The sequence below is a fragment of the Hemiscyllium ocellatum genome, chromosome 21 (genome assembly GCF_020745735.1).
Source record: "Hemiscyllium ocellatum isolate sHemOce1 chromosome 21, sHemOce1.pat.X.cur, whole genome shotgun sequence".
NCBI classification, from domain to species: Eukaryota; Metazoa; Chordata; class Chondrichthyes; order Orectolobiformes; family Hemiscylliidae; genus Hemiscyllium; species Hemiscyllium ocellatum.
The window spans coordinates 61,284,253-61,309,366 of record NC_083421.1 but is presented as its reverse complement, the minus strand read 5'-3'; the positions used below and the strand labels follow the sequence as shown (position 1 = coordinate 61,309,366).

The window sequence follows — 25,114 nt, the reverse complement described above, 5'->3', positions numbered from 1 at the left end:
TAATTCTATCCTGAGAGTTTGTTGACTGTGTAAACCACTTCATGCTATACACTTTGCCCTAAAACAATTAAGAATGGGTTATGGAGTCGTTGACTATATATCCAAAATAGACAGTTGAACCATTTTAAGTTGGCCATTAACACGTATTTTCTTAAAGTGTAAAATACAAATGGTTCTAATCCAGCACAGAGGTTCCTGTGACTACTTTCGGAAGAGAGACTTTGCAAATCAAGAATCCTTTCCTGGAGAAGCATGACACCAAATAAGGAATAGATACTCATTTACTAAAGGTAGTACCATGCTTTCAGTCATGACCTGTATAATGCATGTGGATAAATACAGTAAATAAATGTGCATATGTAGTTCTGGGCTCCTGCAATAACTTGGCAACTTTAACATCAGTATTAATGGACTACTGCAGATAGTCCTCTTAAGGGTAAACTTTCCTTATCTTTGGTATTTAGATTTTTACACTCTACTGTACATTGTTCTCTAGCGCACATCCAACATGAATTTTGTCCTCCATTTGTCTGCAAGCGACTGAATCTCATGCCATGAAATTTAGAATCCAAGGATTGAAGTTCCACAGTGGTATTCTGCTAAGTGACCTGTGTTGACATTTGCCCTCTATTGTAAAAATCAAACTTAGTGGGAGGAATTAATTCAGCTTGCTTGCCACCACCAACTCTATTGGTACAAACTGGTCTATGTGACACTGTTGCTGGGTTGGAGTTAGCACTACATTGTACTATCGAATGTGATTTGTGCGCTATGTTAAACCTGGGCTCCTGCCTCTGGTCGGGCCTGTTCCAGTAACTTGCTGCCACCAAACGATTCAGAGTACTGCTGTAAGTTCATGTTTGTGTCTCAGCTGAACTTCTAGCTGCTAGGGATAGGCCATCCCAAGATTTTCTGATGCATATAACTAAATATAGCGCCACGCTGAATTCTGCAACAACAGTTCAAAACTGCAGACATTCTCTAGACTGAATTGCGTCCTTTGTTTTCAAGTGTGACACAGGCTATGTCCAAGTTGTAAATGCAGATGGAATATGTGACAGAGGTTGGCAGAACAGTTAACATTTTAACTGAAATGGAAGCTACCAATTCACTTTTTCTTTGGTGTTGTATCGAATTATAATTTTTATATATTTGATTATAGTTATTAAATTTGGAAAGTAAAATTGCAGAACTTAATCAGGACTGTCACTAAAGTCATTCCTTTAACTTGATTAGTCCTCAAGCACTAATGAGGAAAGTCCAATTTAACATTTTAATGATTGTGTAACCTTAATGTCTTCTAATGCTGGCTGCATCAGATTCCATATAGTGTCGATCAACATTGTACAAAGATGTGTCGCCGAAGGTCATTTAAGTACCTGCGACAGATGATGTGTAATTCGAGAATAGGGAAGATGGTCAGATAGGAGACAGTGAATCATGTGGTTGGTAAGAGCCCAAACAAAAGGGTGAATAACTTTGTAAATCTTTCAGTTCGTGAGCCCAATTGACAAGACTTCCTTTAAAACGATTATAATTTGCACATTGAATTTGGTATTCTCAGATGGGAGAGGAGAAATGGAGTTGCTTGTGTCTTCCCCTATTTTTGCAGAACCCCCATTCAGTGCCATTCTAACTCTAATCTGTTCTTGTGGATTTTTTTTATGACTCTAAAATTTAATATCTTTTTCCACCACATTTGTTGACCCTGATATTTACATGCTGAAATTAATTGTGGCAAAATTAACCAGTACTTGGGTAACTAGAAGGACCAGGATTTTACAATAGTTTATAAATTTGTCAAGTTCGTCAGCTTCTTAAGAATATTGACTTTACTATTTGCTTTGAAATTGACTTTGCAAGAACATCAAAGAAAAAAGTCATTTTCAGTTGGGTTGAGGAGTCAGCAAGGGCCTGAGCTGGTCACCTGGGCTCCTCTTGTCGAAAGCTAGCCTATAGATCACTCATCTGCAGGTCATTGTTAATCAGCCTGTTGATTCTCCCTAAAGGTTCTGGTGTTTTAGTTGAGAGACACAGCCACCGCCTTGTGAAATGAGGTTGTCTTCACCGTGATTTTTATTGTAGCTTCAGAAAGTAGCAATGGTGCTCTTTCCCTGTGCAGCTTAACTGAGAGCCTGGGTAGACATCGTGTCATCTGTGTTCTGGCAAAACAGTTTGTTTGAATTGCAGGTTTTAAATGGGGAAAGCAAACTTGCTAATGGGTCATAGAGTGATCTGAAATTGTAAAGCCCTCCGTGACAATTCTGGTAAAGCTCTATGCTCAATTGGCACAAGAAGCATTTGTAACCTGAGTGCAGACATTTGTGTTATATTTGATTTCTTTTGCTCCTTTCCTTCTAAAAGAGAGAGTGATGTGTCGACTGAGGTGCATTCCCAAGGAGTGAAGTGGCAAGCAGCTCTGGAACTTGGATCCTTGGCCATCCAGTTGGTCGTCTGTTTTCTTTTAGTTATGTGCTGTTGCCATTGTAAGCCATTTTAATTGGGCTTTTTTCACAAATTTAAGGATTTCGCACGGACTTATTTTCTTTTACAGTACTAATGAACAGACCTGTGATGCTCTGCTTGAGACTCTGTCTCTGAGCTTCTGCCACTGAAACCCTAGGCACCACTGTGTGTGTGTGTGCGTGTGTGTGTGTGTTGTGTTGCAACCTAGCCAACAAGTGGGTGATGTTCATCTCCCATAGCCCACAATATAGCTGCCACTCCCCAACTGTTTTGTGCTTCTGTCTGACATTATTGTAGATAGGGAACCTGTGGCTTGCTCCTCGCTTTTTGTTTTAAGCAGGAATAATTCACCTCAGATTCAACATGGCGGGCAGATTAAATAAAAGAAAACAGATTCCTTTCACATTTAATAAAATACTTTCCCTATAAAGGGCAATGGTTTTGCTACAAAATAGATATCCCCTAATGCATTGCTCAGAGCGCTCGTGTAATCAGTGAAACTGTCCCACTGAAGAGTTCTTCCTCTGAATCAATGGTCTCTTCTGAACACTACATTATTTAATATGTACTGATGTGCAGAAATATGCCAGCAAAAAGGGTATGTTTCACAGTGATCAATTATTTATATTGTCTGACAACTCTGTGTAATGGTGGGGCCAAAAGACATGTGCACGTTTTCAGAAATCTGTTGGCTTATACCTTCCTAAGCTAATCCCTTGCAAAGTGTCTGATTTAGTTCTTTGCTGTCAAGTGAATGACTTAAATATTGTACAGCATTATGTAGTTAAAGTTTTTAATTGTTTTGATTTTATAATGTACAGTGGCTCAATTAACAAGAGTTATTTGCAGGCAGCGGCAGTGCGGTAATTATACTGCTGTGAAACAAAACAATCCATGGGTATTTTCAGAGGAGGTATTCCGCAATGGGAGGAAAAGATCTCCCTCACTTACCTTGTGTGTTACTGTTGCATCCTGTGCAGTGCAGATATTCAGCATGATTTTAATTGATGCAGGTTCACTTTCAACATTGTCATAATGTGTATGCCCCTGTTGTGGTGCTGAACATATTACCTTTTGTCAGTTCAATGATTTTTTTTATTTTGTTTTCAGAGAAGCTTGTTCAGCCAGAAAGGGAGAAGTGTATTATAGTTGATTTTTTTTATGTTTATGACTAGATTAATCAAATTCATATCAAAACCTGCTATAGGATGGGAAGCGGAGACATTTTTACATTCTCTACACTTCCCTGATGTGTTATATATCTTACGAATGTTCTGGTCCCCAGCTCTATATCCTTTTATATTTTTTTTATAAAGTTCGACTTCTATTCCAATAAGAGTTAGAAGCTCTGAAAAGATTGCTTGATAGACATTTACATGGAACATTTTGTTTGTTTATAACCAGAAACGTGCATCTTAGTCTTTTGGCCTTATCTATTCTTGTTTTTTTCGTGTAGATTTGATATTTGAAAGGACAGACAGTGGATATGTTGTGTACACTGAGGAGTTATTTATTAATGAGGCTTGAACTGTTTGAGTGTGTGCTGGCCTCTGGTTTACAGTTCAGTACCTATTGTTTATCCTTTCAAATATGTGATTTGTAATAGCTCTTTCCATATGAAAGGATCTGGTTTATTTAAATAAAGCAGCTGATGCTTTTTTCACATGACCAAATAAAGTGTTATCTTTTTTCCTTCCAGTGTGTTTGATTAAAATGGCAGTGGACATCATTACTATTAGGTGTAGTATTTTTAACATCACAGGTAAAGTTGCTATAGTCCTACTGGACCATCGGGCTGCTCTCTCATTCAAGAAAGACAACTGATGGTGGTTTGACCTGAGGATCACCACAGCTCAGGTGAGAGGAAGGAGAGCCCTGCACGGTGTTACAACCCAGAAGCAGACAGCTGAACCAAATCAGAATTTCAACCTTTGTATTTGCAGCAAAGTGAAATTAAAACCGTCAAGACTCTCAAAATTGACCCCAGTGGTTTCTAAACAGATTTTTAAATAACCAATCCCAGATTCTGCAAATAATCAATTCCATTCACCAGTTTGTGTCTTAATTAAAACATTTAGCAATTTATTAACAATAGTAACTTTAGTAGAGCAAAATTAAACAAAATAATTAATTTGTCTATGCGAGAAATCGAAAACCCTTTGTTTTCTGCCTCATTAACACAAAAGACAGGCAAACATAGTTAAGAGTCGAAAAGTGTGGTGCTGGGCAAACACAGCAAGTCAAGCAGCATCCAAGGAACAGGGGACTCAAAGTTTCGGACCCTTCCTGATGAAGGCCTTATGCCCAGAATGTCGACTCTCCTGCTCCTCGGTTGCTGCCTGACCTGCTGTGCTTTTCCACTCCCACACTTTTTGACTCTGATCTCCAGCATCTGCACTCCTCACTGTCTCCTAAATACAGCTAAGAGATAAATAGAAGAAAATAACAAAACTGGCCGGATTATGTAAGTGGTTTTCTTGATGTGCAATTCCACAGCGTTAAATGATAGTTTCTTAAGTTGGTTAAGATGGTTGATTTTTCTGAAGTTGTCCATCAGTTTATTCAGAAAAGGGCAGTAATACTTATAACTTGAATTTCTATTCCCTGAACTTCCAGGAGCTGAGAAGCGAGGTTAGGTGAAGAGCTTTCAAATTTTAACCCTGTAGCATCAATAGACAGATCCCTTTTTCATAGAAGACACCAGTCCAAAACCCAATTCGAACTCTGACCACTTCCTGAGAACTGATCATCTCCTCCACAAGGTCTCTGTTACCATTCAACATCTGCCATCTGCTTGAATATAAGGTTTTCTCCAGACTTGCTGGAACCCATTCCCGGCTACTGACCTCATCAAGACAAGAGCCCACTTCTGCAATCTGTTTAAACGTAATGTTCTTCCCCAGTGACAAAGTGTCTCCAGAACCTTTTGATCAGGAACCAACCTGCAATTAACTTCCTGGCTGGGCCTCTTGAACAAACAAAAGCTTGTTTGGTCTGTTTTCCTTTGAACACAAGCTGTTACAACAGTCCCAAAGTCAACTTTAGCTCACAATTCTCAGTTCGCAGCTCAAAACTAAAATTGATAAAAGAATAAAACAAATACGCTAAAATATCAGCGACGGTTCTACCAACAGTATACTCAACGGGTGTAGGAATTGAACTCATGCTGTTGGCATCACAATGCGTTGCAAAGTGTTTGTTCAGCCAACTAAGCAAGCAGACCCCCAATCCGTTTTTGACGTTGAATAGATGCATTAAGTTTGATGCAGATTATTATACAGTGTCTGTAACATGGTCAAATGTCCCATGGCACTTTACATAGACTGGTATGGGGAAGTGATCAACATTGACCTCTGTTTTTGGTAAGCATTTGAAGTTGAAGGAGGATTTGAACTGAGGAACGTAGAGACAGAGTTTCTGAGAACAGGGGTTTGGTAGCAATGCTGCATATTTTCGGGTAAGGGAGGAGGCTTGGACAATTTCTGAAGCAGAGCTTTGAATGTGAGAGGTAGGGCTTTTGGTAATTCCTGGAATGGCTACAGTGCAGCAAGAGGACATTCATACTGTCCTGTCCACCCCAGCTTTCTGCAGGAGCCACTGAATTCTACTCCCCCATCCTTTCCCTGTAGCACTGCAAATTTTCTTTTTTCAGATGCTTTTTCAGTTCAGTTTTGAAATTCACAATTGAATCTCAATGTGCCACACTGCATCACAATGTCAAGACAGTGCATTCCAGATCCTCACCACTTGATGCATTAACACATCTTTCCTAATGTCACTGTTAAGTTTTGCCAGTCAGTTGACACCAGTGTCCTCTGATTCTTGATGATCAAACTAGTTTTTCTGTCTCTGTCTTGACCTCTCGTGATTTTGAACGCCGATCAAACCTCTCAATTTTTTTTATACAAGTAGGGGAACATCAGCATCTCCAATCTATCTGCACGGCTGAAGTCCATCATTTCTTGAACCATATTCTAATGTGTCTTTTCCATACTCTCTCTCTCATCTCCACATCCATTGTACAATGTGTGCTGAACTTTGTTTTGTTCAGTAGTGAATCTTTATTTAAACTCTTAATATTGAACTGAGTTCCAAGTTTCTTTTGTGGAAGATTGCCAGCACTTTGGAATGACCTGTGCAGCTTCTCTCTCTCCCTCAAATAGCTAAACCAGACTCCCTTTCTGTTTTATTTGTGTATATCTGTGAATTTTAAGGACCACTGAGGAAAGTTGAACACTGAGCCATAGGACAAAGGTTTTCCTAGAGCTTATTTTCAAGATTACTGAGTAATTTATTTGGAAGCCGGGTTATTGTTCTGCCAGTTCTGGCTTTGAGCATTTTGGAATGTAACTGTTTCAAAATTAAGTTAATTTAGTTGTGTGTTAGGCTAAAAAGGATTTGTCTTTTTGTATTGCTGGCTTCATTCCTTGAACAATGTAACATTTCTGCAGATACAATTTCCCCTTGTCTTGTGTTTCTTGGCGTCTCAGATTTCTGTGCGGTCTATTCCTGCTCCTTATAGTGTTCCTATTGTTTTATTTGTCTACTTGGATAACTTTCTCATCCCTACAACAGAACTAAAGTGTGATATTAACACTGACCAAGTAACCAAGATCACCTTTGGGATTGCGTTTTGTCTACTATATCCCCTGCAAGAGAGAGGTTACAGCGCTCCAGCTTATGGCTTGTAATTTTGAGTCTTAGATTGATCTGAAGGATAATCTATCCTGAAACATGGCCATATTGAAGACTAGTGAGCATGTTATGGTAGTTGCATCTCACTATGGGTTTCTTCTGTGCTATCGCTCATCCTTTCTGCAATGAAGGCAGAATTAATTTTAATACAATGGCCTGAACATTTGTCGGAGTTTAAATATACAGAGTAAATGCTTTCATAACCTTGATTTAATCAATTCTAAATTTATATATCAGTCTTCAGAGGCTTCAGTTGCCTTTCACTGCAAAGCTCATTTTTTTTATTTTCTTGTGTCGATGAAGTGCAGGCTGTTTGGACAGCAGATCCATGACTGTACACTCACATGTCCTCCAGAAACTCTTCCACTTTGATAACAGTGCTATGTTCGGTCCAATTCTCGTGGTCCTTATCAAGCCACCTACATGTTGACAGTAAATACAACCTATGATTGTTGGTCTACTGGCCCCAACACATTTTTCTGATATTTCACTGTGATATGAATTGATAAGGATCTCAATATCTGTAGCACTGTGCAAGTTCATACCTGTTCACTCAATCTCCAACTCTGCAACAAGTACTTGCTGTAGGTGGGGGCAAATAGGCAACAAATTATAATTTTACAGTAAGATTCTATTTGTTACTGTAAAATCCAATCATGAAGCACATTTGGAGTTGCACCCTGATTAAATTCTTATTTAAACGCTAACAAATACTGCAAACTGAATCAAGGATTAAGATAAGAGGCTTGCAGTCTAAAATTATATCAAATCATTCAGAAATCGAAATGAAGCTAAGTTACTGAAAAGACTGGACTATGAATTAGGAACAGAAGTTGGCCATTCAGCCCCTCAAGCTTGCTCTATTCATTGTTGTGGTTCTGTTCGCCGAGCTGGAAGTTTTTGCTGCAAATGTTTCGTTCCCTGGCTAGGGAACATCATCAGTGCTATTGGAGCCTCCTGTGAAGCGCTGCTTTGATGTTTCTTCCGGTATTTGCATTCGTGGAGGAATGCCGGAATAATACCGGAAGAAACATTAAAGCAGCGCTTCACAGGAGGCTCCAATAGCACTGATGATGTTCCCTAGCCAGGGAACGAAACGTTTGCAGCAAAAACTTCCAGCTCGGCGAACAGAACCACAACAACGGACACCCGAGCTACAAATCTTCAACCAGACTTTGCTGTATTCAATAAGATCATGGCTAATTGATCTGTGTTCCAAGTTCCACATTCCTGTCTACCTTTGATTACCTTATATTCTCATTAGTCAAAGGAATCCACATTAACAATATGCAATGATCCTCATTTCCACCGTCCCCGATGCAGTGTTCCAAGTCTCTCAATCCTGAGAAAAGATTCCTCATCTCTGTCCTAAAGGGGTGACACCAATTTTTTAAAAATACTCTAATTCCTAATTAACTCACAAAAGCAAATACTATTTCTAAGTCTAGATTGTCAGGTCCATTCAGGATTTTGTTTATATCACTCGAACCAACACTCAAATTCCAGTGAAAACAAGCTCAGACTGTCCAACCTTCCCTCATATGTCATTGTAGGTACCAATCAAGTAAACTTCCTCTGAACACCACCTCCAACACATTTATATTCTTCCCTAAATGAGGAGAAAGTGAGGACTCCAGATGCTGGAGATCAGAGTCGATTGTGTGGTGCTGGAAAAGCACAGCAGGTCAGGCAGCGTCTGAGGAGCAAGAGAATCAATGTTGGTTCATGCTCGAAACATCGATTTTCCTGCTCCTCAGATGCTGCCTGACCTGCTTTTCCAACACTACAGTCTCGACCCTAAGTGAGGAGACCAAAGCTGAACACATTATTCAAGATATGGTCTCACCAGTGCCCTGTTGCCTTTTTGTTCAATTCCTGTCATAATGATTAGCATTCTATTGGATGACTTGATCATTAGCTGTACCTGCGTATTAACTTTTTGTGACTCAAGCCCTACATCTTGGAGTACCACAGTCATTTTCTATTTAAGTAATACACTGCTTTTTTTAAAAAAACATTTCCTGCCAAAGTGAATTAGTTCAAATTCTCCTACATTACACTCCGACTACCAGACTGCTCCCCACTCACTTAACGTGATGGCTGTATTGCCTGGAGCCTTAAATGGAGTCTTGCAGACACAACTTTCTCAGGAAATACAATCTTGCTTTGTACCTCCAGACACTCAGAAGGGGAAGGGGAAGATTTCACCCCAAACTCAATAAGAGGATATTCTTTATGAAAGGTAGGAGAGATCAGCTGAGTAGCCCTTCCTCGCAGACTTCTTCCAAATATACCAAATCATCCTCCATCCAGTCACCCTTCAGATAGCTCCAGCAGTACCAACAGGGCAAGCAGTTGTTATAGTGATGTGATTTCTTGGGACCATTGCTAAAACAAATGCCCACACTTAACTTTCAGTGATTTATTTTAAATAAACCACTCGAGATATTTTAAAACTTAATCACTCCGAGAAATATTAAATGTGAAACACGGTTTTGGGAACAGTATGTAAGCACTGATCGAGGATTTGCTCGGTAATAGATGACAGAGGGATAAAAGGGGACATTTGCAGGGTGGCAGCCTGTAACTAGTGGAGTCCCACAGGGATCAGTGCTGGGGTCATAGTTATGTAAAATATAGAAGTGTCACCAAGTTTACAAGTGAAACAAAAATAGGTAGAGAAATGAAAATGGAATGGTGCGGACATGATAGGCCAAACTGCTTTCTTTCCAAGACTGGGTGAGGATAATGTGAGGCACGATAAATTGACATAGACAGGTTAAGGTGAGTGGGCAAATATTTGGCAGGTGGCATATAATGTGGGGAAAATTTGAAGTTCTGCACTTTGGTAGAAAGAAATGAGGAGCTGTAAGTTATTTAATTAGTGACAGGCTGCAGCACAGGGATTCAGGGTTCCTCCTGCATGAATCACAAAACACTAATATACAAGTTCAGCAGGCAAAAGGAAGCCAAACTAAACGGTTAGCCTTTATTTCAAAGGGAATTGATTTATAAAGGTTGGGATGTCTGGGTAGAATTATACAAGGCACTAGTTAGCCCATACCTATTAATATGGTGAACAGTATTGATCCTCTTATCGCAGGGTAGATAAACTGCTTTAGATGTAGTCCAGAGAAGATTCATTAGGTTAATTCATGCTTTATATTAATGATCTGGACAAAGGAGTTGAGACTGTTGTTGCTAAGTTTGTAGATGACACAAAAATAGGTGGAGGGGCAGTTAGTGTTGACAATGTGGGGAGGCTGCAGAAGGAATGGACAGGCTAGGGGAGTGGGCAAAGAAGTGACAAATGGAATACAACGTGAGAAAGTGAGAGGTTGTGCACTTTGGTAAAAAGAATAGAGGTATAAGCTATTTTCTAAACAGGGAAAGGCTTCAGAACTCTGAAGCAAAAAGCAGGCCCTAGTTCAGGATTCTGTAGGGGTTAACATGCAAGTTCAGTTCGCAGTTGGGAAGGCAATTAGAATGTTAGCATTCTTTTGGAGAGGACAAGAATGTAAGAGCAGGAATGTACTGCTGAAGCTGCATAAGGCTCTAATCAGGCCGTATTTGGAATATTGTGAGACGTTTTGGGCCCCGTACCTAAGGAAAGATATGCTGCTATTGGAGGGGGTCTACAAGAATGATCCCGGGCTTATCATGTAAGGAATATGAGGAGGAGTGGTTGAGAGCTCTGGTTAGTATTTGATGGAATTTAGAAGGCAGAGGGGGATCTCACTGAAACATACAGAATCCCCTAGAGGCCTGGATCAAGTGAGCATGGAGAAGATGTTTCAACTAGTAGGAAAGACTAGGACTTGAGGGCACAATCTCAGAGTGAATGAACAACCTTTTAGAACTGAGATTTGCTAGAAGGTACTCAATCTGCCGAACTTTTTGCTGCAAAGGGTTGTGGAGGCCAAGTCATTGAGTGTCTTTCTGACAGACAGACAGGTTCTTGACTAGTAAGGGAATTGAGAGTTATAGGGAGAAGGCAGGAGAATAGGATTGAGGTACATACCAAGCATGACTGAATGGCAGAGCAGACTTAATGGGCTGAAGCATCTCATTGTGCTCCTAAATCTTATGGTCTTGATCCCAGTATTGGAGGAATTTTCTTATGAGAGGTTGTGAAGGTTAGGCATGTTACTTATTGGAGTTTAGAAAAATGAGGTGACTTCATTGGACCATACAGGATTCTTAGGGGACTTGACTGGGTAGATGCAGAGAGATTCTTTACTCTTGTGGGTGAATCTAGCACAACCCCAGAGGAAGGGGCCAACTATTTAACACAAAGATGAGGAGGAATTTCTTCTCAGGGGGCAGAGAGCTATCAAGGCTGGCCAGTAAGAATATAGGCATATTTTTGATCAGTAAGGGAATTGAAGTTATGGGGACCAGGCAGGGATGTGCATTTGAGGATTATCAGATCAGCATGATCTCATTAAAAAGACAAAACAATTTCAATGTGCCGAATGGCTTACTTCGGTTCCTTCCTTGTATGGTCTCCTAACACTGTAAAGCATTTTCCACTCAATGTAATTATAATTTTAATGTGTAAACAACCTGAGGGCTACATATTTCAAATTTGAAATTTTGGAAAATGCAATAGATTTAACATTTTTCTCAGTTTGTGTACATTTTCAAAACCCTTGATATTCACACCAGTTTTTTTGAGCAAGACAAGCTGCTCAAGAGTTTCTGCAGTTTTCAGCCTTTCAGGCTGTGACTGAATTGCTGGCGATAGTAACCTTTCCCACTGCACTTCTGCCCATCTGCCCCAAACTTTGGTGCATCCCTCAGCATGCAGTCCTGGTCCTTGGTATATCCCAGTCTGCAACACTTGGACAACACCTTGCACCTAACAAGGTTCGGGCAAACCAAAGAGCACCTCCCTGAGTTGATGGCCATCCAGGTACATCTGATATTTAGTATGTGTACCTGAAAACAGCCTGTGAAGCACAAGTCCTGTGTCATGAGGTACACTGCATTCCTCCCCAGAACTCCTTTCCAAATGCACATTCCAGAACAGTTCTCTCCCCCATCTCAGCCATGTCAAAGGCAATGTGCAGAAGGGTGAGACTCCAGATATGTTAGAAGGGTCTACGGTAGGGACTTTCTTCCAATGAGCCAAGCTATGTCTTACTGATGGAATGTCTACATCAAAACTTTCAACCAAGTTACTTTGATGATCTGCTCTGGGAACAATTCAACAGGATCTACCACCTCCTTTTCCCTCAGGGTCTTGAGGACACACTGACCACTGTATACTGGACCTCTGGTCAGTGGTGCTTTTCTGCATCAACTTCTCCACGAAGAACAGCTGACAAGGTACAGTCCAATTACTCTGACTAGTTCTCAGGAAACATGGCCAAAACCATCCGTCACTGGAGGCTGGGGTTCCTCAGCACGTAGTGTCAGTGGGTGGCTGGGTATTGAGTGTCATGAGGGTAATGTTTCCTTAGAATATTTCCCCTGTTTTCTAGAGGTTTCTTTGTTGTGTCCTTGCAGATGTGGTCAATCCGGACACAGACTTCCAGATAAAGTGGAAAACGGCTTGGGTGATGAGCATGGTGCCGGAGCGGGAAATGGGCCAGAACTCCACCACCTACAGCAAACACTGAGAGCACCTTGTACTTGATGACAAGGTTCTCAGCTGCAATGGAGTGGAGCATTGTTCCCGCAGAGTCAGAAACTCCTATATGTACCAGCCATTCCAAGAGATCACTCGATCACTTCTTTCTGGTGAAATTCTACACTTTATAATAAAATGTGCAAATAACAGCAGGAATATACACGACCCCAGTATCTCTCCAGTAAGCTTAATTGCATGTTATCCACATATCACATTAACATCTCTCTTTAAAATAGCTGCATAGTTTGCTTGAACTGGGGTTACCATGGGTGACTGATGCCATAGGTTGTGTTTACCATTGTCACATGGCGTGGGGTTGCCATGGGGACACAGTTGCCATGGGGTGGGTTACTATGGAGATTTTGTTACCAAGGTACAGGGGTAACGATGGAGACACTTGTCATTGGGAAGGGGTTACAATGAGGACATTGTTGCCAAGGGGCAGGGGTTACCATGGAGACATGGTTGCCATGGGATGGAGGTTAATATGGGAACCTGGTTGCCATGGGGCGGAGTTACCATGGGGACATGGTTGCCAAGGGGCGGAGTTATAATGAGGACACGTTTCTGATGACCTCAGCACGTAGCCCCGCTCCCTCCCTGCCTGCCTCCCGCCGGCCGGAGCCGAGAGTCCGCTCGCGGGCAGCGGGCCGCCGCAAACACCGCACCCGGGGGCCGCGGGCCCGAGGCCCGAGCTGAGGTAAACACCACCCCCGGGGACCGGCCCAACACCCCCCAGACCACAACCACCGCCTCCTCAGGGGAGGGACACAGATAGGGCGGGGATGACACCCCCCCCCGACTGTGGGTGATACCCCCCCCCCTGACTGTGGGTGATACTCCCCCCCCCCCCCCCCCGACTGTGGGTGATACTCCCCCCCCCCCCCCCCCGACTGTGGGTGATACCCCCCCCCCCTGACTGTGGGTGATACCCCCCCCTGACTGTGGGTGATACTCCCCCCCCCCCCCCCCCTGACTGTGGGTGATACTCCCCCCCCCCCCGACTGTGGGTGATACCCCCCCCGACTGTGGGTGTGGGGGGTGATGCCCCCCGACTGTGGGTGATGCACCCCCCTGCTGTGGGTGATATACTCCCCCCCTGACTGTGGGTGATATACCCCCCCCCGACTGTGGGTGATATACCCCCCCCCGACTGTGGGTGATACCCCCCCCCGACTGTGGGTGATACCCCCCCCGACTGTGGGTGATACCCCCCCCGACTGTGGGTGATACCACCCCCCCCGACTGTGGGTGATACCCCCCCCGACTGTGGGTGTGGGGGGTGATGCCCCCCCGACTGTGGGTGATACCCCCCCCCGACTGTGGGTGATATACCCCCCCCCTGACTGTGGGTGATACCCCCCCCCGACTGTGGGTGATACCCCCCCCCCCGACTGTGGGTGATACCCCCCCCCCGACTGTGGGTGATACCCCCCCCCCGACTGTGGGTGATACCCCCCCCCGACTGTGGGTGTGGGGGGTGATGCCCCCCCGACTGTGGGTGATACCCCCCCGACTGTGGGTGTGGGGGGTGATGCCCCCCGACTGTGGGTGATACCCCCTGACTGTGGGTGATGCCCCCCCCGACTGTGGGTGATACCCCCCCCCGACTGTGGGTGTGGGGGGTGATGCCCCCCGACTGTGGGTGATGCCCCCCCTGACTGTGGGTGATGCCCCCCCTGACTGTGGGTGATGCCCCCCCTGATGTGGGTGATGCCCCCCCCGACTGTGGGTGATGCCCCCCCCGACTGTGGGTGATGCCCCCCCCGACTGTGGGTGATGCCCCCCCCGACTGTGGGTGATGCCCCCCCGACTGTGGGTGATACCCCCCCTGACTGTGGGTAATGCCCCCCCTGACTGTAGGTGATGCCCCCCCTGACTGTGGGTGTGGGGGGTGATGCCCCCCGACTGTGGGTGTGGGGGGTGATGCCCCCCGACTGTGGGTAATACCCCCCTGACTGTGGGTGATACCCCCCCCCCCGACTGTGGGTGTGGGGGATGATGCCCCCCTGGGTGTGGGGGATGATGCCCCCCTGACTGTGGGTGTGGGGGATGATGCCCCCCTGACTGTGGGTGATGCCCCCCCTGACTGTGGGTGATGCCCCCCTGACTGTGGGTGTTTCCCCCCTGACTGTGTGGGGGGGGAATTGTTACCCCCTGACTGGGTGTGAGGGGTAGGAGAGGTGAGACCCCCTGATTGTGGGTGTGGGGGATGGGGTTGGGGGGTGATACCCCCCTGACTGTAGGGGCGTGTAGGGGTGGTTGTTCCTACTGTCTCTCTCTGAAGGTCATACCCCATGTCTGTGGGTGTGTGTGGGGTGTTCATACCCCTGTCTCTGCCTCTCTTTAGGGGTCCTACCTATGTCTCTGGTGGTGATGTGGGGGTCTTACCCCCCCCCCCCCCCCCCCCTGCTTGTGGTATGTTCATGTCATGCTGCCCTTCAGAGGCTGTGGGTGTCAATCTGCCCCTCTTTGGTCATGTGGATGTCACACTGTCAGTTCTTGAGTGTTGTTGGAGCACACTCCTGTCTTATGCTTTGTAGATGGTTAGTAAGAGTTGGGAAATCAGGAGGTGAGTTACTTCTTGTAAGGTTTCTAGCCTCTGACCTGTTCTTGTAGCTACTGTGTTTATGTGGCGAGTCTATTCACTTTCTGATCAATGGTAACTCCCACGATATTGATAGTGGGGGATGAAGTGATCAGTGTAATTGAAAATCAAGGTGCACTGTTGGATTTTCAATAGGCAATAGGTGCAGGAGTAGGCCATTCAGCCCTTCAAGCCAGCACCACCATTCTCATTCACAATCAGTATCCTCTTCCTGCCTTATCCCCATAACCCTTGATCCCACTATCTCCAAGAGCTCAATCCATCTCTTTCTTGAAAGTATCCAGAGACTTGGCCTCCACTGCCTTCTGGGGCAGAGCATTCCATATATCCACCATTCTCTGGGTGAAGAAGTTTCTCCTCAACTCTGTTCTAAATAGCCTACCCTGTATTTTTAAACTGTGTCCTCTGGTTCAGGACTCACCCATCAGCGCAAACATGCTTCCTGCCTCCAGAGTGTCCAATCCATTAATAATTTTATACGTCTCAATCAGATCCCCGCTCATCCTTCTAAACTCAAGTATATACAAGCCCAGTCGCTCCAATCTTTCAACATATGATAGTCCTGCCATTCCAGGAATTGACCTTATGAATCTACGCTGCACTCCCTCAATAGCCAGAATGTCCTTCCTCAAATTTGGAGACCAAAACTGCACACAATACTCCAGGTAGCGTCTCAGCAGGGCGCTGTACAACTGCAGAAGGACCTCTTTGCTCCTGTACTCAATTCCTCTTGTTATGAGGGCCAGCATGCCATTAGCTTTCTTCAGTGCCTGCAGTACCTGCATGGTTGGTTTCATTAACTGATGTACAAGAACATCTTGATCTCTTATGTGTCTACTGACTTGAGCCCCTCACAATTTGAGATGGCCTTAACCTTTTCAGTCCTAATAACTTAGAAGATTTCTATCCCAAACTTTCCTGGCTTGAAAGCTTCACAAAGTAGAAATCATTTCTGCTGAAGTGAACAGTTGCCATGAATTGAACTGAATGAGGTCCTGTTGTATAGTAGCTGCCCTCGACAACAGTTATTGGTCAGCACGAAGAGGAAAGAGAGTCAAATCTGTATGAACCAACGACTAACTTTATTGGTTAGTTAAAACAGACATACAATTCACACCGTTTAGTTAAGGGTTAACAGCAGATTTGCAATTCATACAAGACTAAAATCTATGCACACGCTCATCAGATTGCTCTGACATACCTGAACAGTCACAGAAAATAAAAGCTAATACTCAAAAATAGGAGTTCACGCTGGTTAGACGATCCTTCAGTTCCAGCACAGTCCAAAGATGTATAGGTCAGGTGAATTGGCCATGCTAAATTTCCCATAGTGTTAGGTACATTAGACAGAGGGAAATGGGTCTGGCTGGGTTACTCTTTGGAGGGTCAGTGTGGACTGGTTGGGCCAAAGGGCCTGTTTCCACACTGTAGGGAATCTAATCCTCCATTTCAGCAGAGGTTGCTTTCTGGACTTTTTGTTGCTGGCATGCCCGAAATCCTTCACTTTTATCCTTTTTTCCTTATTATTCTGAACCTGACCTCTGGCCAATCCTCCTAGGGGAAAACACATTCCCTTGTGACCTACTCTCCTATTCTGAACTGAAATCAAAACAAAAATAATGGCTTGGATCTGTTTACTCTATCCATCATAAACTCAAAGCTAAAACGTTCTCCACTAACACTGCAGGCTTTTCTCTCAGACATTGCCAGCAGTCTTCATGCAACTTGATGCACTTAGGTCACTGTCTATTGACTTTTTGACCTGTCTTTTTTACAGATTCATAGAATAAGCCTATATATTTGTGTCTATTTTCAAATCCAAATCTTTTAATATATATATATATATACATATAAAAAATAGGTGTGTCATCATTGAAATCATTAGCAGATGTCCCCACTTCTGTGCATATTTTATATAATGAGAGATTTATGGTCATTGGAAATGTAGCAGTGCGTACTCTGGATTAGTGGCCTTGCTGCACTGAACCTCGGCTCTCTGAAGGTGGCTTTACTCTCCCACGTTTGCCAGATATGAGACTTACATTTATTCCCCTTGAGAGGATGGTGGCTGCCCACCTATTTGAACCAGTGCAGTCCACCTAGTGAGATACACCCTCTGTACGTCCTGCAGCGGTTTGATCAAATTGAGAATTTCCCTGGCCATTTCAGTGGGGAAGGGAAGAGTTAGCCACATTACTATGGATCTGATCACCAGGTGAGGTTGACAGATTTCCATCCAGAAAGTGCACAAATTAACCGCATAGATTTTTACTTTAATCTGGCATTTTCATAATCAGTATTGAGGGTAGTCGAGAGTATGGTGCTGGAAAAGCACAGCAGGTCAGGCAGCATCCGAGGTGCAGGAGAATCGATGTATCAGGCATAAGCCCTCCGTCAGGGACCTGATGAAGGGTTTATTCCCAAAACGTCGATTCTCCTGCTGCTCTGATGCTGCCTAACCTGCTGTGTTTTTCCAGCACCACATTCTCTACTGATCTCCAGCATCTGCAGTCCTCACTTTCTCCAATATTGAGGGAAGCATTTTATTCCAGATATATCACATTATTGGAATTTAAATTGCCCTGTCTAGATGGGTTTGACCTCCCATCCTTGGAACATTAGTTCAGTACTGTCCTGAGTACTGGTCACTACCTATCATTGTGCTGCTCTATGTTTTACGTCAATTACTTTATCCAACTGATTATGAGCGAGAGATTTTGTTCAGGTCATCTTTACAATATTTCTTGTTTTCTTCTTCCAGCTCCACCACTTAACAAAATGCTGGAATTGTTTAAATTGCCAATTATAGTCACTGTGCACGTTGATGTGGTTTTAATCATTCTTACTGCCCTTGGAGTTGGGAGTAGACTGTGGGGCCTGTCGTATCCCAAAGCTGTCGTGTAAGTAAATCTTATTGTCAGATTACAATGGCATTCTTTTTTGCAGTTAGCTCCTATTATCAGATCCATTTGCTGTCTGTTGCTGTAAGATTGTCATCAAATCATAGGGATCTACAGTACAGAACAAGGTCCATCAGCCCACCGAGTTTGTGCTAGTCAAAAAGCAACCACTGAATTATTCTAATTCCATTTTCCAGCACTTGGTACATAGCCTTCCATGCACTGGCATTGCAAGCATATATCTAAATACTTGGAGTTGTAGAGTTGTACAGTGTGGAAACAGACCCTTCGGTCCATCTCGTCCATGCCAACCAGATATCCTGAATTAATCGAGTTCCATTCGGCAGCATTTGACCCATATCCCTCTAAACTCTTCCTATCCAGATGCCTTTTAAATGTTGTAATTGTACCAGCTTCTATTTCCTTTGGCAATTCATTCCATTCATGCAACACCGTCTGTGTGAAAACGTTGCCCCTTAAGTCTCTTTTAAATCTTTCCCCGGTCACCTTAAACCTATGCCTTCTAGTTTTAGACTCCCCACTCTGGGAAATTTCACCCTATCCATGCCCCACAGGATTTCATAAACCTCTACCTCCAATAATCCAGGAAAATAGCCCCAGCCTATCCAGTGTCTCCATAAAGCTCAACCTTGTAAATCTTTTCTGCACCCTTTCAAGTTGAACAACATCTTTCCTGTAGCAGGGAGACCAGAATTAAACGCCATATTCCAAAAGTGGCCTAACAAATGTCCTGTACAGTCTCCACATGACATCCCAACTCCTATACTCATTGCACTGACCAATAAAACCAAGTGTACCAAATGCCTTCTACACTGTCCTGTCTACCCATGATTCCACCTTCAAGGAATTGTAAACCTGCACCGCCAGGTCTCTTTGTTCGTCAAGACTCCCCAGGACTCTATCATTAACTGAAAAGTCCTGCTCTGGTTTGCCTTACCAAAATGCAGCACCTCACGTATCTAAATAAATTTCAGTCTGCCACACCTCAGCCCATCTGACCAAAGTCCCATTGTACTCTGAGGTAACCTTCTTCACTGTCTATTACATCACCAATTTTGGTGTCATCTGCAAACTTATTAACCGTTGCTTCTTGATAAATGTTATGAGGGCTTTTACGACTACCACCTTTACAAGCATGAGTTCCAGATTCCCATCATCCTCTTGGTGAAAAACGTTTTTGTCACATCCCCTCTAAGTCCCCTGCCCCTTACCTTAAATCCAGTCCAGTGATTGATCACTCCACCAAGGGGGAAGAACGTTTCTACCCTATTTATGCCCCTTAGAAGTTTATATGTCTCAATCATGCCTTCCCTTGCACCGATGAAACATTCCCAGACTGTCCAATCTGTCTTTATAACTAAATCTCTTCAGCCCAGGCAACATCTTGGATAATCTTCTCTGCACCATCCCCAGTGCAATCACATCTTCCTATGATGTGGATTCCAGAGCTCCACACAGTAGTCTAGCTGTGGCTTAACCAAAGTTTTATACCGTTCTAGCATACCCTCCCTGTTCTTAATTTCTGCGCTTTGGCTAATAGAGGTAAATATACCATGTGTCACTGTAACCAATTTATCTACTGGTCCTGTTACCTTAAGGGACCACCTTGGGCATGCACACCAAGGTCCCTCTGATTCTCAGTGCTTCCCATGGACCTACCGTTCATCATGTATTCCCTTATATTTTTTCACCCATGTGCAGACATCACACTTTCCTAGATTTGAATTTCACTTTTTGCTGAAACTGTCCATCTGGCCAAACTTCTATATCCTCCTATAATCTAAGTCTATCCTCCTCACTGTGCCACTCACCAAGTTTTGTATTGTCCGCAAACTTAGTGAGCAACACTCCCATGTCCAAGATCAAATCATTTAGGTATACTAACACTGATCCCTGGTGGACCCCACTGGACGTAGGTTTCCAGTCACAAAGCACTCCTTGGCCATCACCCTCTGCTTCCTGCCACTCAGCTATACATTCCTACTTAACTTGTATCATCTGCAAATTTGAAAATGTGTTGCTGGAAAAGCACAGCAAGTCAGGCAGCATCCAAGGAACAGGAGAATCGACGTTTCGGGCATAAGCCCTTCTTCAGGAATGAGGAAAGTGTGTCCAGCAGGCTAAGATAAAGGGTAGGGAGGAGGGACTTGGGGGAGGGGCGTTGGGGATGCGATAGGTGGAAGGAGGTCAAGGTGAGGGTGATAGGCTGGAGTGGGGTGGGGGCGGAGAGGTCAGGAAGAAGATTGCAGGTTAGGAAGGCGGTGCTGAGTTCAAGGGATTTGACTGAGACAAGGTGGGGGGAGGGGAAATGAGGAAACTGGAGAAATCTGAGTTCATCCCTTGTGGTTGGAGGATTCCTAGGCGGAAGATGAGGCGCTCTTCCTCCAGCCGTCATGTTGCTATGGTCTGGCGATGGAGGAGTCCAAGGACCTGCATGTCCTTGGTGGAGTGGGAGGGGGAGTTGAAGTGATGAGCCACGGGGTGGTTAGGTTGGTTGGTCCGGGTGTCCCAGATGTGTTCTCTGAAACGTTCCGCAAGTAGGCAGCCCGTCTCCCCAATATAGAGGAGGCCACATCGGGTGCAGCGGATGCAATAAATGATGTGTGTGGAGGTGCAGGTGAATTTGTGGCGGATATGGAAGGATCCCTTGGGGCCTTGGAGAGAGATAAGGGAGGAGGTGTGGGCGCAAGTTTTGCATTTCTTGCGGTTGCAGGGGAAGGTGCCGGGAGTGGAGGTTGGGTTGGTGGAGGGTGTGGACCTGACGAGGGAGTCACGGAGGGAGTGGTCTTTTCGGAAATTTGCAAATTTATCTGCAAATTTATAAAGTTCACTTAACTTAGTTTAACTGTTTGCCTGTAGCTAGCATCTAATGACTTTTAATAAATAATGACTTCTTGTTAAGAACAGAATTTTGATCTGTGCTTTCTCCCACTGAGTTTGAATATCAGGTAATTTGGAGATTTTGCAAATTTTAAAACCTTTAACTTTTATGAATGCTCCAGAAATAGTGGGGTTTGATTTCCAGGATTCTACTCCAGTGGATTGTGACAGATGGCCCTATTGTCCTCATTCTTACTTCAGTTTTGTCGAAGTAGAGTAATAGAGTCATATAGCACCAAAATAGACCCTTAGATCCAACCGTTCCATGCCGAACCTTAGCTCAAACTAAAGTAGTCCCACATGTCTGTGATTGGAGCATATCCCTCCAAACATTTCTTATTCATGCACTTATCTGACTGCATTTTAAACATCATAATGGTAATGACATCCACCATACCTCTGGAAGTTCATTCCACACGCATGCCACCGGGGGGGGGGGGTGCGGGGGTGTTTGGTGGTGGAGAGAAATGCTCCTCGTGTCTGTTTTAAACCTTTCTCCTTTCACCTTGAAAATAAGCAGCTTTGCTGTAGTCCAGGAGTTTATAGCCATTATTGGAGAAACAGTGCAAGCACGCGTCCTAGGGAGAATCCAACTGAGGATGTAAAAAATGATGGCTGAGTTAGTGGTCAGGTAGGGATTTTGAATCCTATCTGATTTGAGAAATCTGTGCTAAATAATTACTGCTAATGTTCAAAGATATCAACCAAATCTCTCTTTAGTGTATGTTGGACCTGTTTACAACTTTACAATCTGTTATTAATTAATCTCATGACGTACATTCCTTAGGTGAGCTGGTTGATGTACCTACTTGGGTTTTGTCCATACTCCTTACATTCTCATTGGTGATATCTAAAATCTCTCTCTAGGTTCGATGAAGTTTATTATGGGCAGTTTGTTTCTTTGTACATGAAACAAATGTTTTTTATTGACGACAGTGGCCCTCCTCTTGGTCACATGATTCTGGCCGTTGGAGGTAAGAAACTGCAGCTTTTAAAGAGATTTTGGAGAATGACTGACTGGATTCACCATTGTTTTTATTATCAGCCATTTACTAAAAAGAAATAGAGCGTTGCATCACCTTGGGAGTTATACATTGCTGTTACCAATAACATTGGAAAGCTACGAACAGGAATATTTGTAAATGTATGTTCTTGCTTGTACTTTTCTCCACTTCTTGTATCCTCCCAGCTATATATTAAACAAACTTTTTAATGTTAAAAATCACAGAACACCACGTTATAGTCCAACAGGTTTAATTGGAAGCACTAGCTTTCGGAGCGTTGCTCCTTCATCAGGTGGTTGTGGAGGGCACAGTTGCAAGACACAGAATTTATAGCAAAAGTTTACAGTGTGATGTAACTGAAATTATAAATTGAAAAATACTTTTGTTTGTTACCCCAGTCCAACACCCGCATCTCCAAGTCAAAACTTTTTCATATCTGCGAAGGTTTGGTAAAATGAACTGACTGGAATGAGGTTAGTTGTTGAAGACCACCTCCTAGTTAAGCGTTATTATCTCAGTGACAGCGAATTGAATTGAATTTATTGTTCTGTGGACCGAGGCACAGTGCAAAGCTTTGTCTTGTGAGCAATACAGGTAGATCACAGAGTTAAGTAGCAGAGATAGTAAATAATAGGTAAACAGCGGCAAAAACAATGACACAGGTACAGGCGAATGTTAAGAGTTTGAGTTCAACTTGCTCAGGGTTGAGTGATCTTTCTAATAACAAGCTTTATTTTGTTAACTGGTAACTGTCTTCCATTTTATATTCTCTGACAAGATGGCATGCCTGATTCCCAGGCTCCAACTATCCTGAGAACGTGTGCTGACCCAAGAGACCTGACGTCACTTTTCCAAGTGTTGGAGTAAACAATGCTTACCGAATTCAGGCTGAACAGTTCAGCAGTTTACTCTGCTTGTAAACATTTTAGCCTTTGCTTCCATTTTACAAGCTTTATACTGCCAGACATCCTCAATTACTGTGGTTATTGGTGGCTTAACAACTGGTCCCTTATAAGCCAAACAAAAGTTGCTGGAAAAGCTTAGCAAGTCTGGCAGCATCTGTGGGGAGAAATCAGAGTTAACATTTCAGGTGCAGCGACCCTTCTTCAGAACTGATTGTAGCGAGGAAAAATTGGAAACTATGCTAAAGATAGGGTGGGGGAGGAGGAGTAAGCAATAGGTGGAGATGGAGCCAGAGAGAGAGAGAACAACAGATTGGCAGGCAAAGGAATGGGTAAAGTTCAGCCTGGGAGAATCGATAGCTGCTAATGGGGACCATTGACAGCTGACAGTGGGTAGTTTGTGGTAGTAGCCAATATGATGACCAGGCCTGGTGTGTGGGGGTTGGGGTGAGGACACGGGAGAAGATGCTTAAGCCCAAATGTTGTTGAACTCAATATTGAGTCAGAAGGCTGGAGCATTCCCAAGTGAAAAGTGAGGTGCTGTTCTTCCAGCTTGCACCTGAGTTTCACTGGAGCATTGCAATATGCCAAAGATGTTGGCCAGGGAACAGGGCGGTTTGTTGTTGTGGCAGGCAACTGGAAGCTCAGGGTCATTTCTGCAGACAGGATACAGGTGTTCCACAAAGCAGTTGCCCAGTCTGTGCTTCACCTCCCCAGTGTAGAGGAGACCACATTGTGAGCAGTAAATACAATAGACCAGATTGAGTGAAGTGTAGGTAAAGTGCATATATACCAATCCTTTTCTAGCTATGAAGGCTCACTGGATGTGAAAAATTAACTCTTTACTCAACAGAGGTGCTGCCCGATCTAAGCTTTCCAGCAGTTTCTGTTTTTGCATTTGGCTTTCAACATCCACAGTTCTTTAGTGTTTTTTCTCATTAGGCCCCTTATAAGGTCTTTTTCTTGATCTGAATGTTTCTGTTCTTTGCACATTTCCAAATTCTCCATTATTTGTATATAACACTATGTTAAGATTTCACTTTCTTCCACTTTTGTCACCATAAAAATGTTTTTAAAAGTGTTGGAATAGCTTGATCATTGAAAACATCTTATTAAATTAGAATCCCTACAATCTGGAAAAAGGCCCTTCCGTCCAACAAGTCCACACACTCATCCTGCAAAGAGTAACCCACCCAGACCCATTCCCCTACCCTATTATCCTACGGTTTATTCCTGACTAATGCACTTAACCTACACATCCTATAAAAGCACCGTTGTGCTACTGAGATTTTATAAAGCTCTGGTTAGGCCCCATTTGGAGTACTGTGTCCAGTTTTGGTCCCCACACCTCAGGAAGGACATACTGGCACTGGAACGTGTCCAGCAGAGATTCACACGGATGATCCCTGGAATGGTTGGTCTAACATATGAGGAACGGCTGAGGATCCTGGGATTGTATTCATTGGAGTTTAGAAGATTGAGGGGAGACTTAATAGAAACTTACAAGATAATACATGGCTTGGAAAGGGTGGAAGCTAGGAAATTGTTTCCGTTAGGCGAGGAGACTAGGACCTGTGGACACAGCCTTAAAATTAGAGGGGGTCAATTCAAAACAGAAACGCGGAGACATTTCTTCAGCCAGAGAGTGGTGGGCCTGTGGAATTCATTGCTACGGAGTGCAGTGGAGGCCGGGACGCTAAATGTCTTCAAGGCAGAGATCGATAGATTCTTGATGTCACAAGGAATTAAGGGCTACAGGGAGAACGCTGGTAAGTGGAGTTGAAATGCCCATCAGCCATGATTGAATGACGGAGTGGACTCGATGGGCCAAATGGCCTTACTTCCACTCCTATGTCTTATGGTCTTATCCCTGAACACTATGGGCAATTTAGCATGGCCAATTCATCTAAACTGCATATCTTTAGATGGTGGGAAGAAACTGGAGCATCTGGAGGAAACCCACGCAGACACAGGGAGAATATACAAACTCCACACAGACAGTT

At 43.8% G+C, this 25,114-nt stretch overlaps 2 protein-coding genes across 9 annotated transcripts in view; both read left to right on the top strand.

Annotated features, from left to right (window-relative positions):
* prrc2b (proline-rich coiled-coil 2B) overlaps nt 1–4,227 on the top strand; it is an 84,660-nt gene extending 80,433 nt beyond the window's left edge. For 6 of the 7 annotated variants that reach the window (XM_060841574.1, XM_060841573.1, XM_060841571.1 and 3 more), the window contains one exon: nt 1–4,158. This exon is cut by the window's left edge and continues 1,131 nt beyond it. The gene's annotated coding sequence lies outside the window, so the exon portion shown is untranslated. The other variant, XR_009645827.1, reaches the window with a different exon arrangement.
* A 9,156-nt stretch (nt 4,228–13,383) lies between these two features.
* Nucleotides 13,384–25,114, top strand: part of pomt1 (protein-O-mannosyltransferase 1) — a 43,681-nt gene continuing 31,950 nt past the window's right edge. Inside the window, exons 1-3 of one of the 2 annotated variants that reach the window (XM_060841137.1) lie at nt 13,384–13,496; nt 18,166–18,304; nt 22,073–22,179. In XM_060841137.1, coding sequence (XP_060697120.1) covers nt 18,183–18,304; nt 22,073–22,179 — 229 coding nt within the window. In that variant the 5' untranslated portion in view covers nt 13,384–13,496; nt 18,166–18,182. The remainder of the gene's footprint in view (nt 13,497–18,165; nt 18,305–22,072; nt 22,180–25,114) is intronic. The other variant, XM_060841138.1, reaches the window with a different exon arrangement.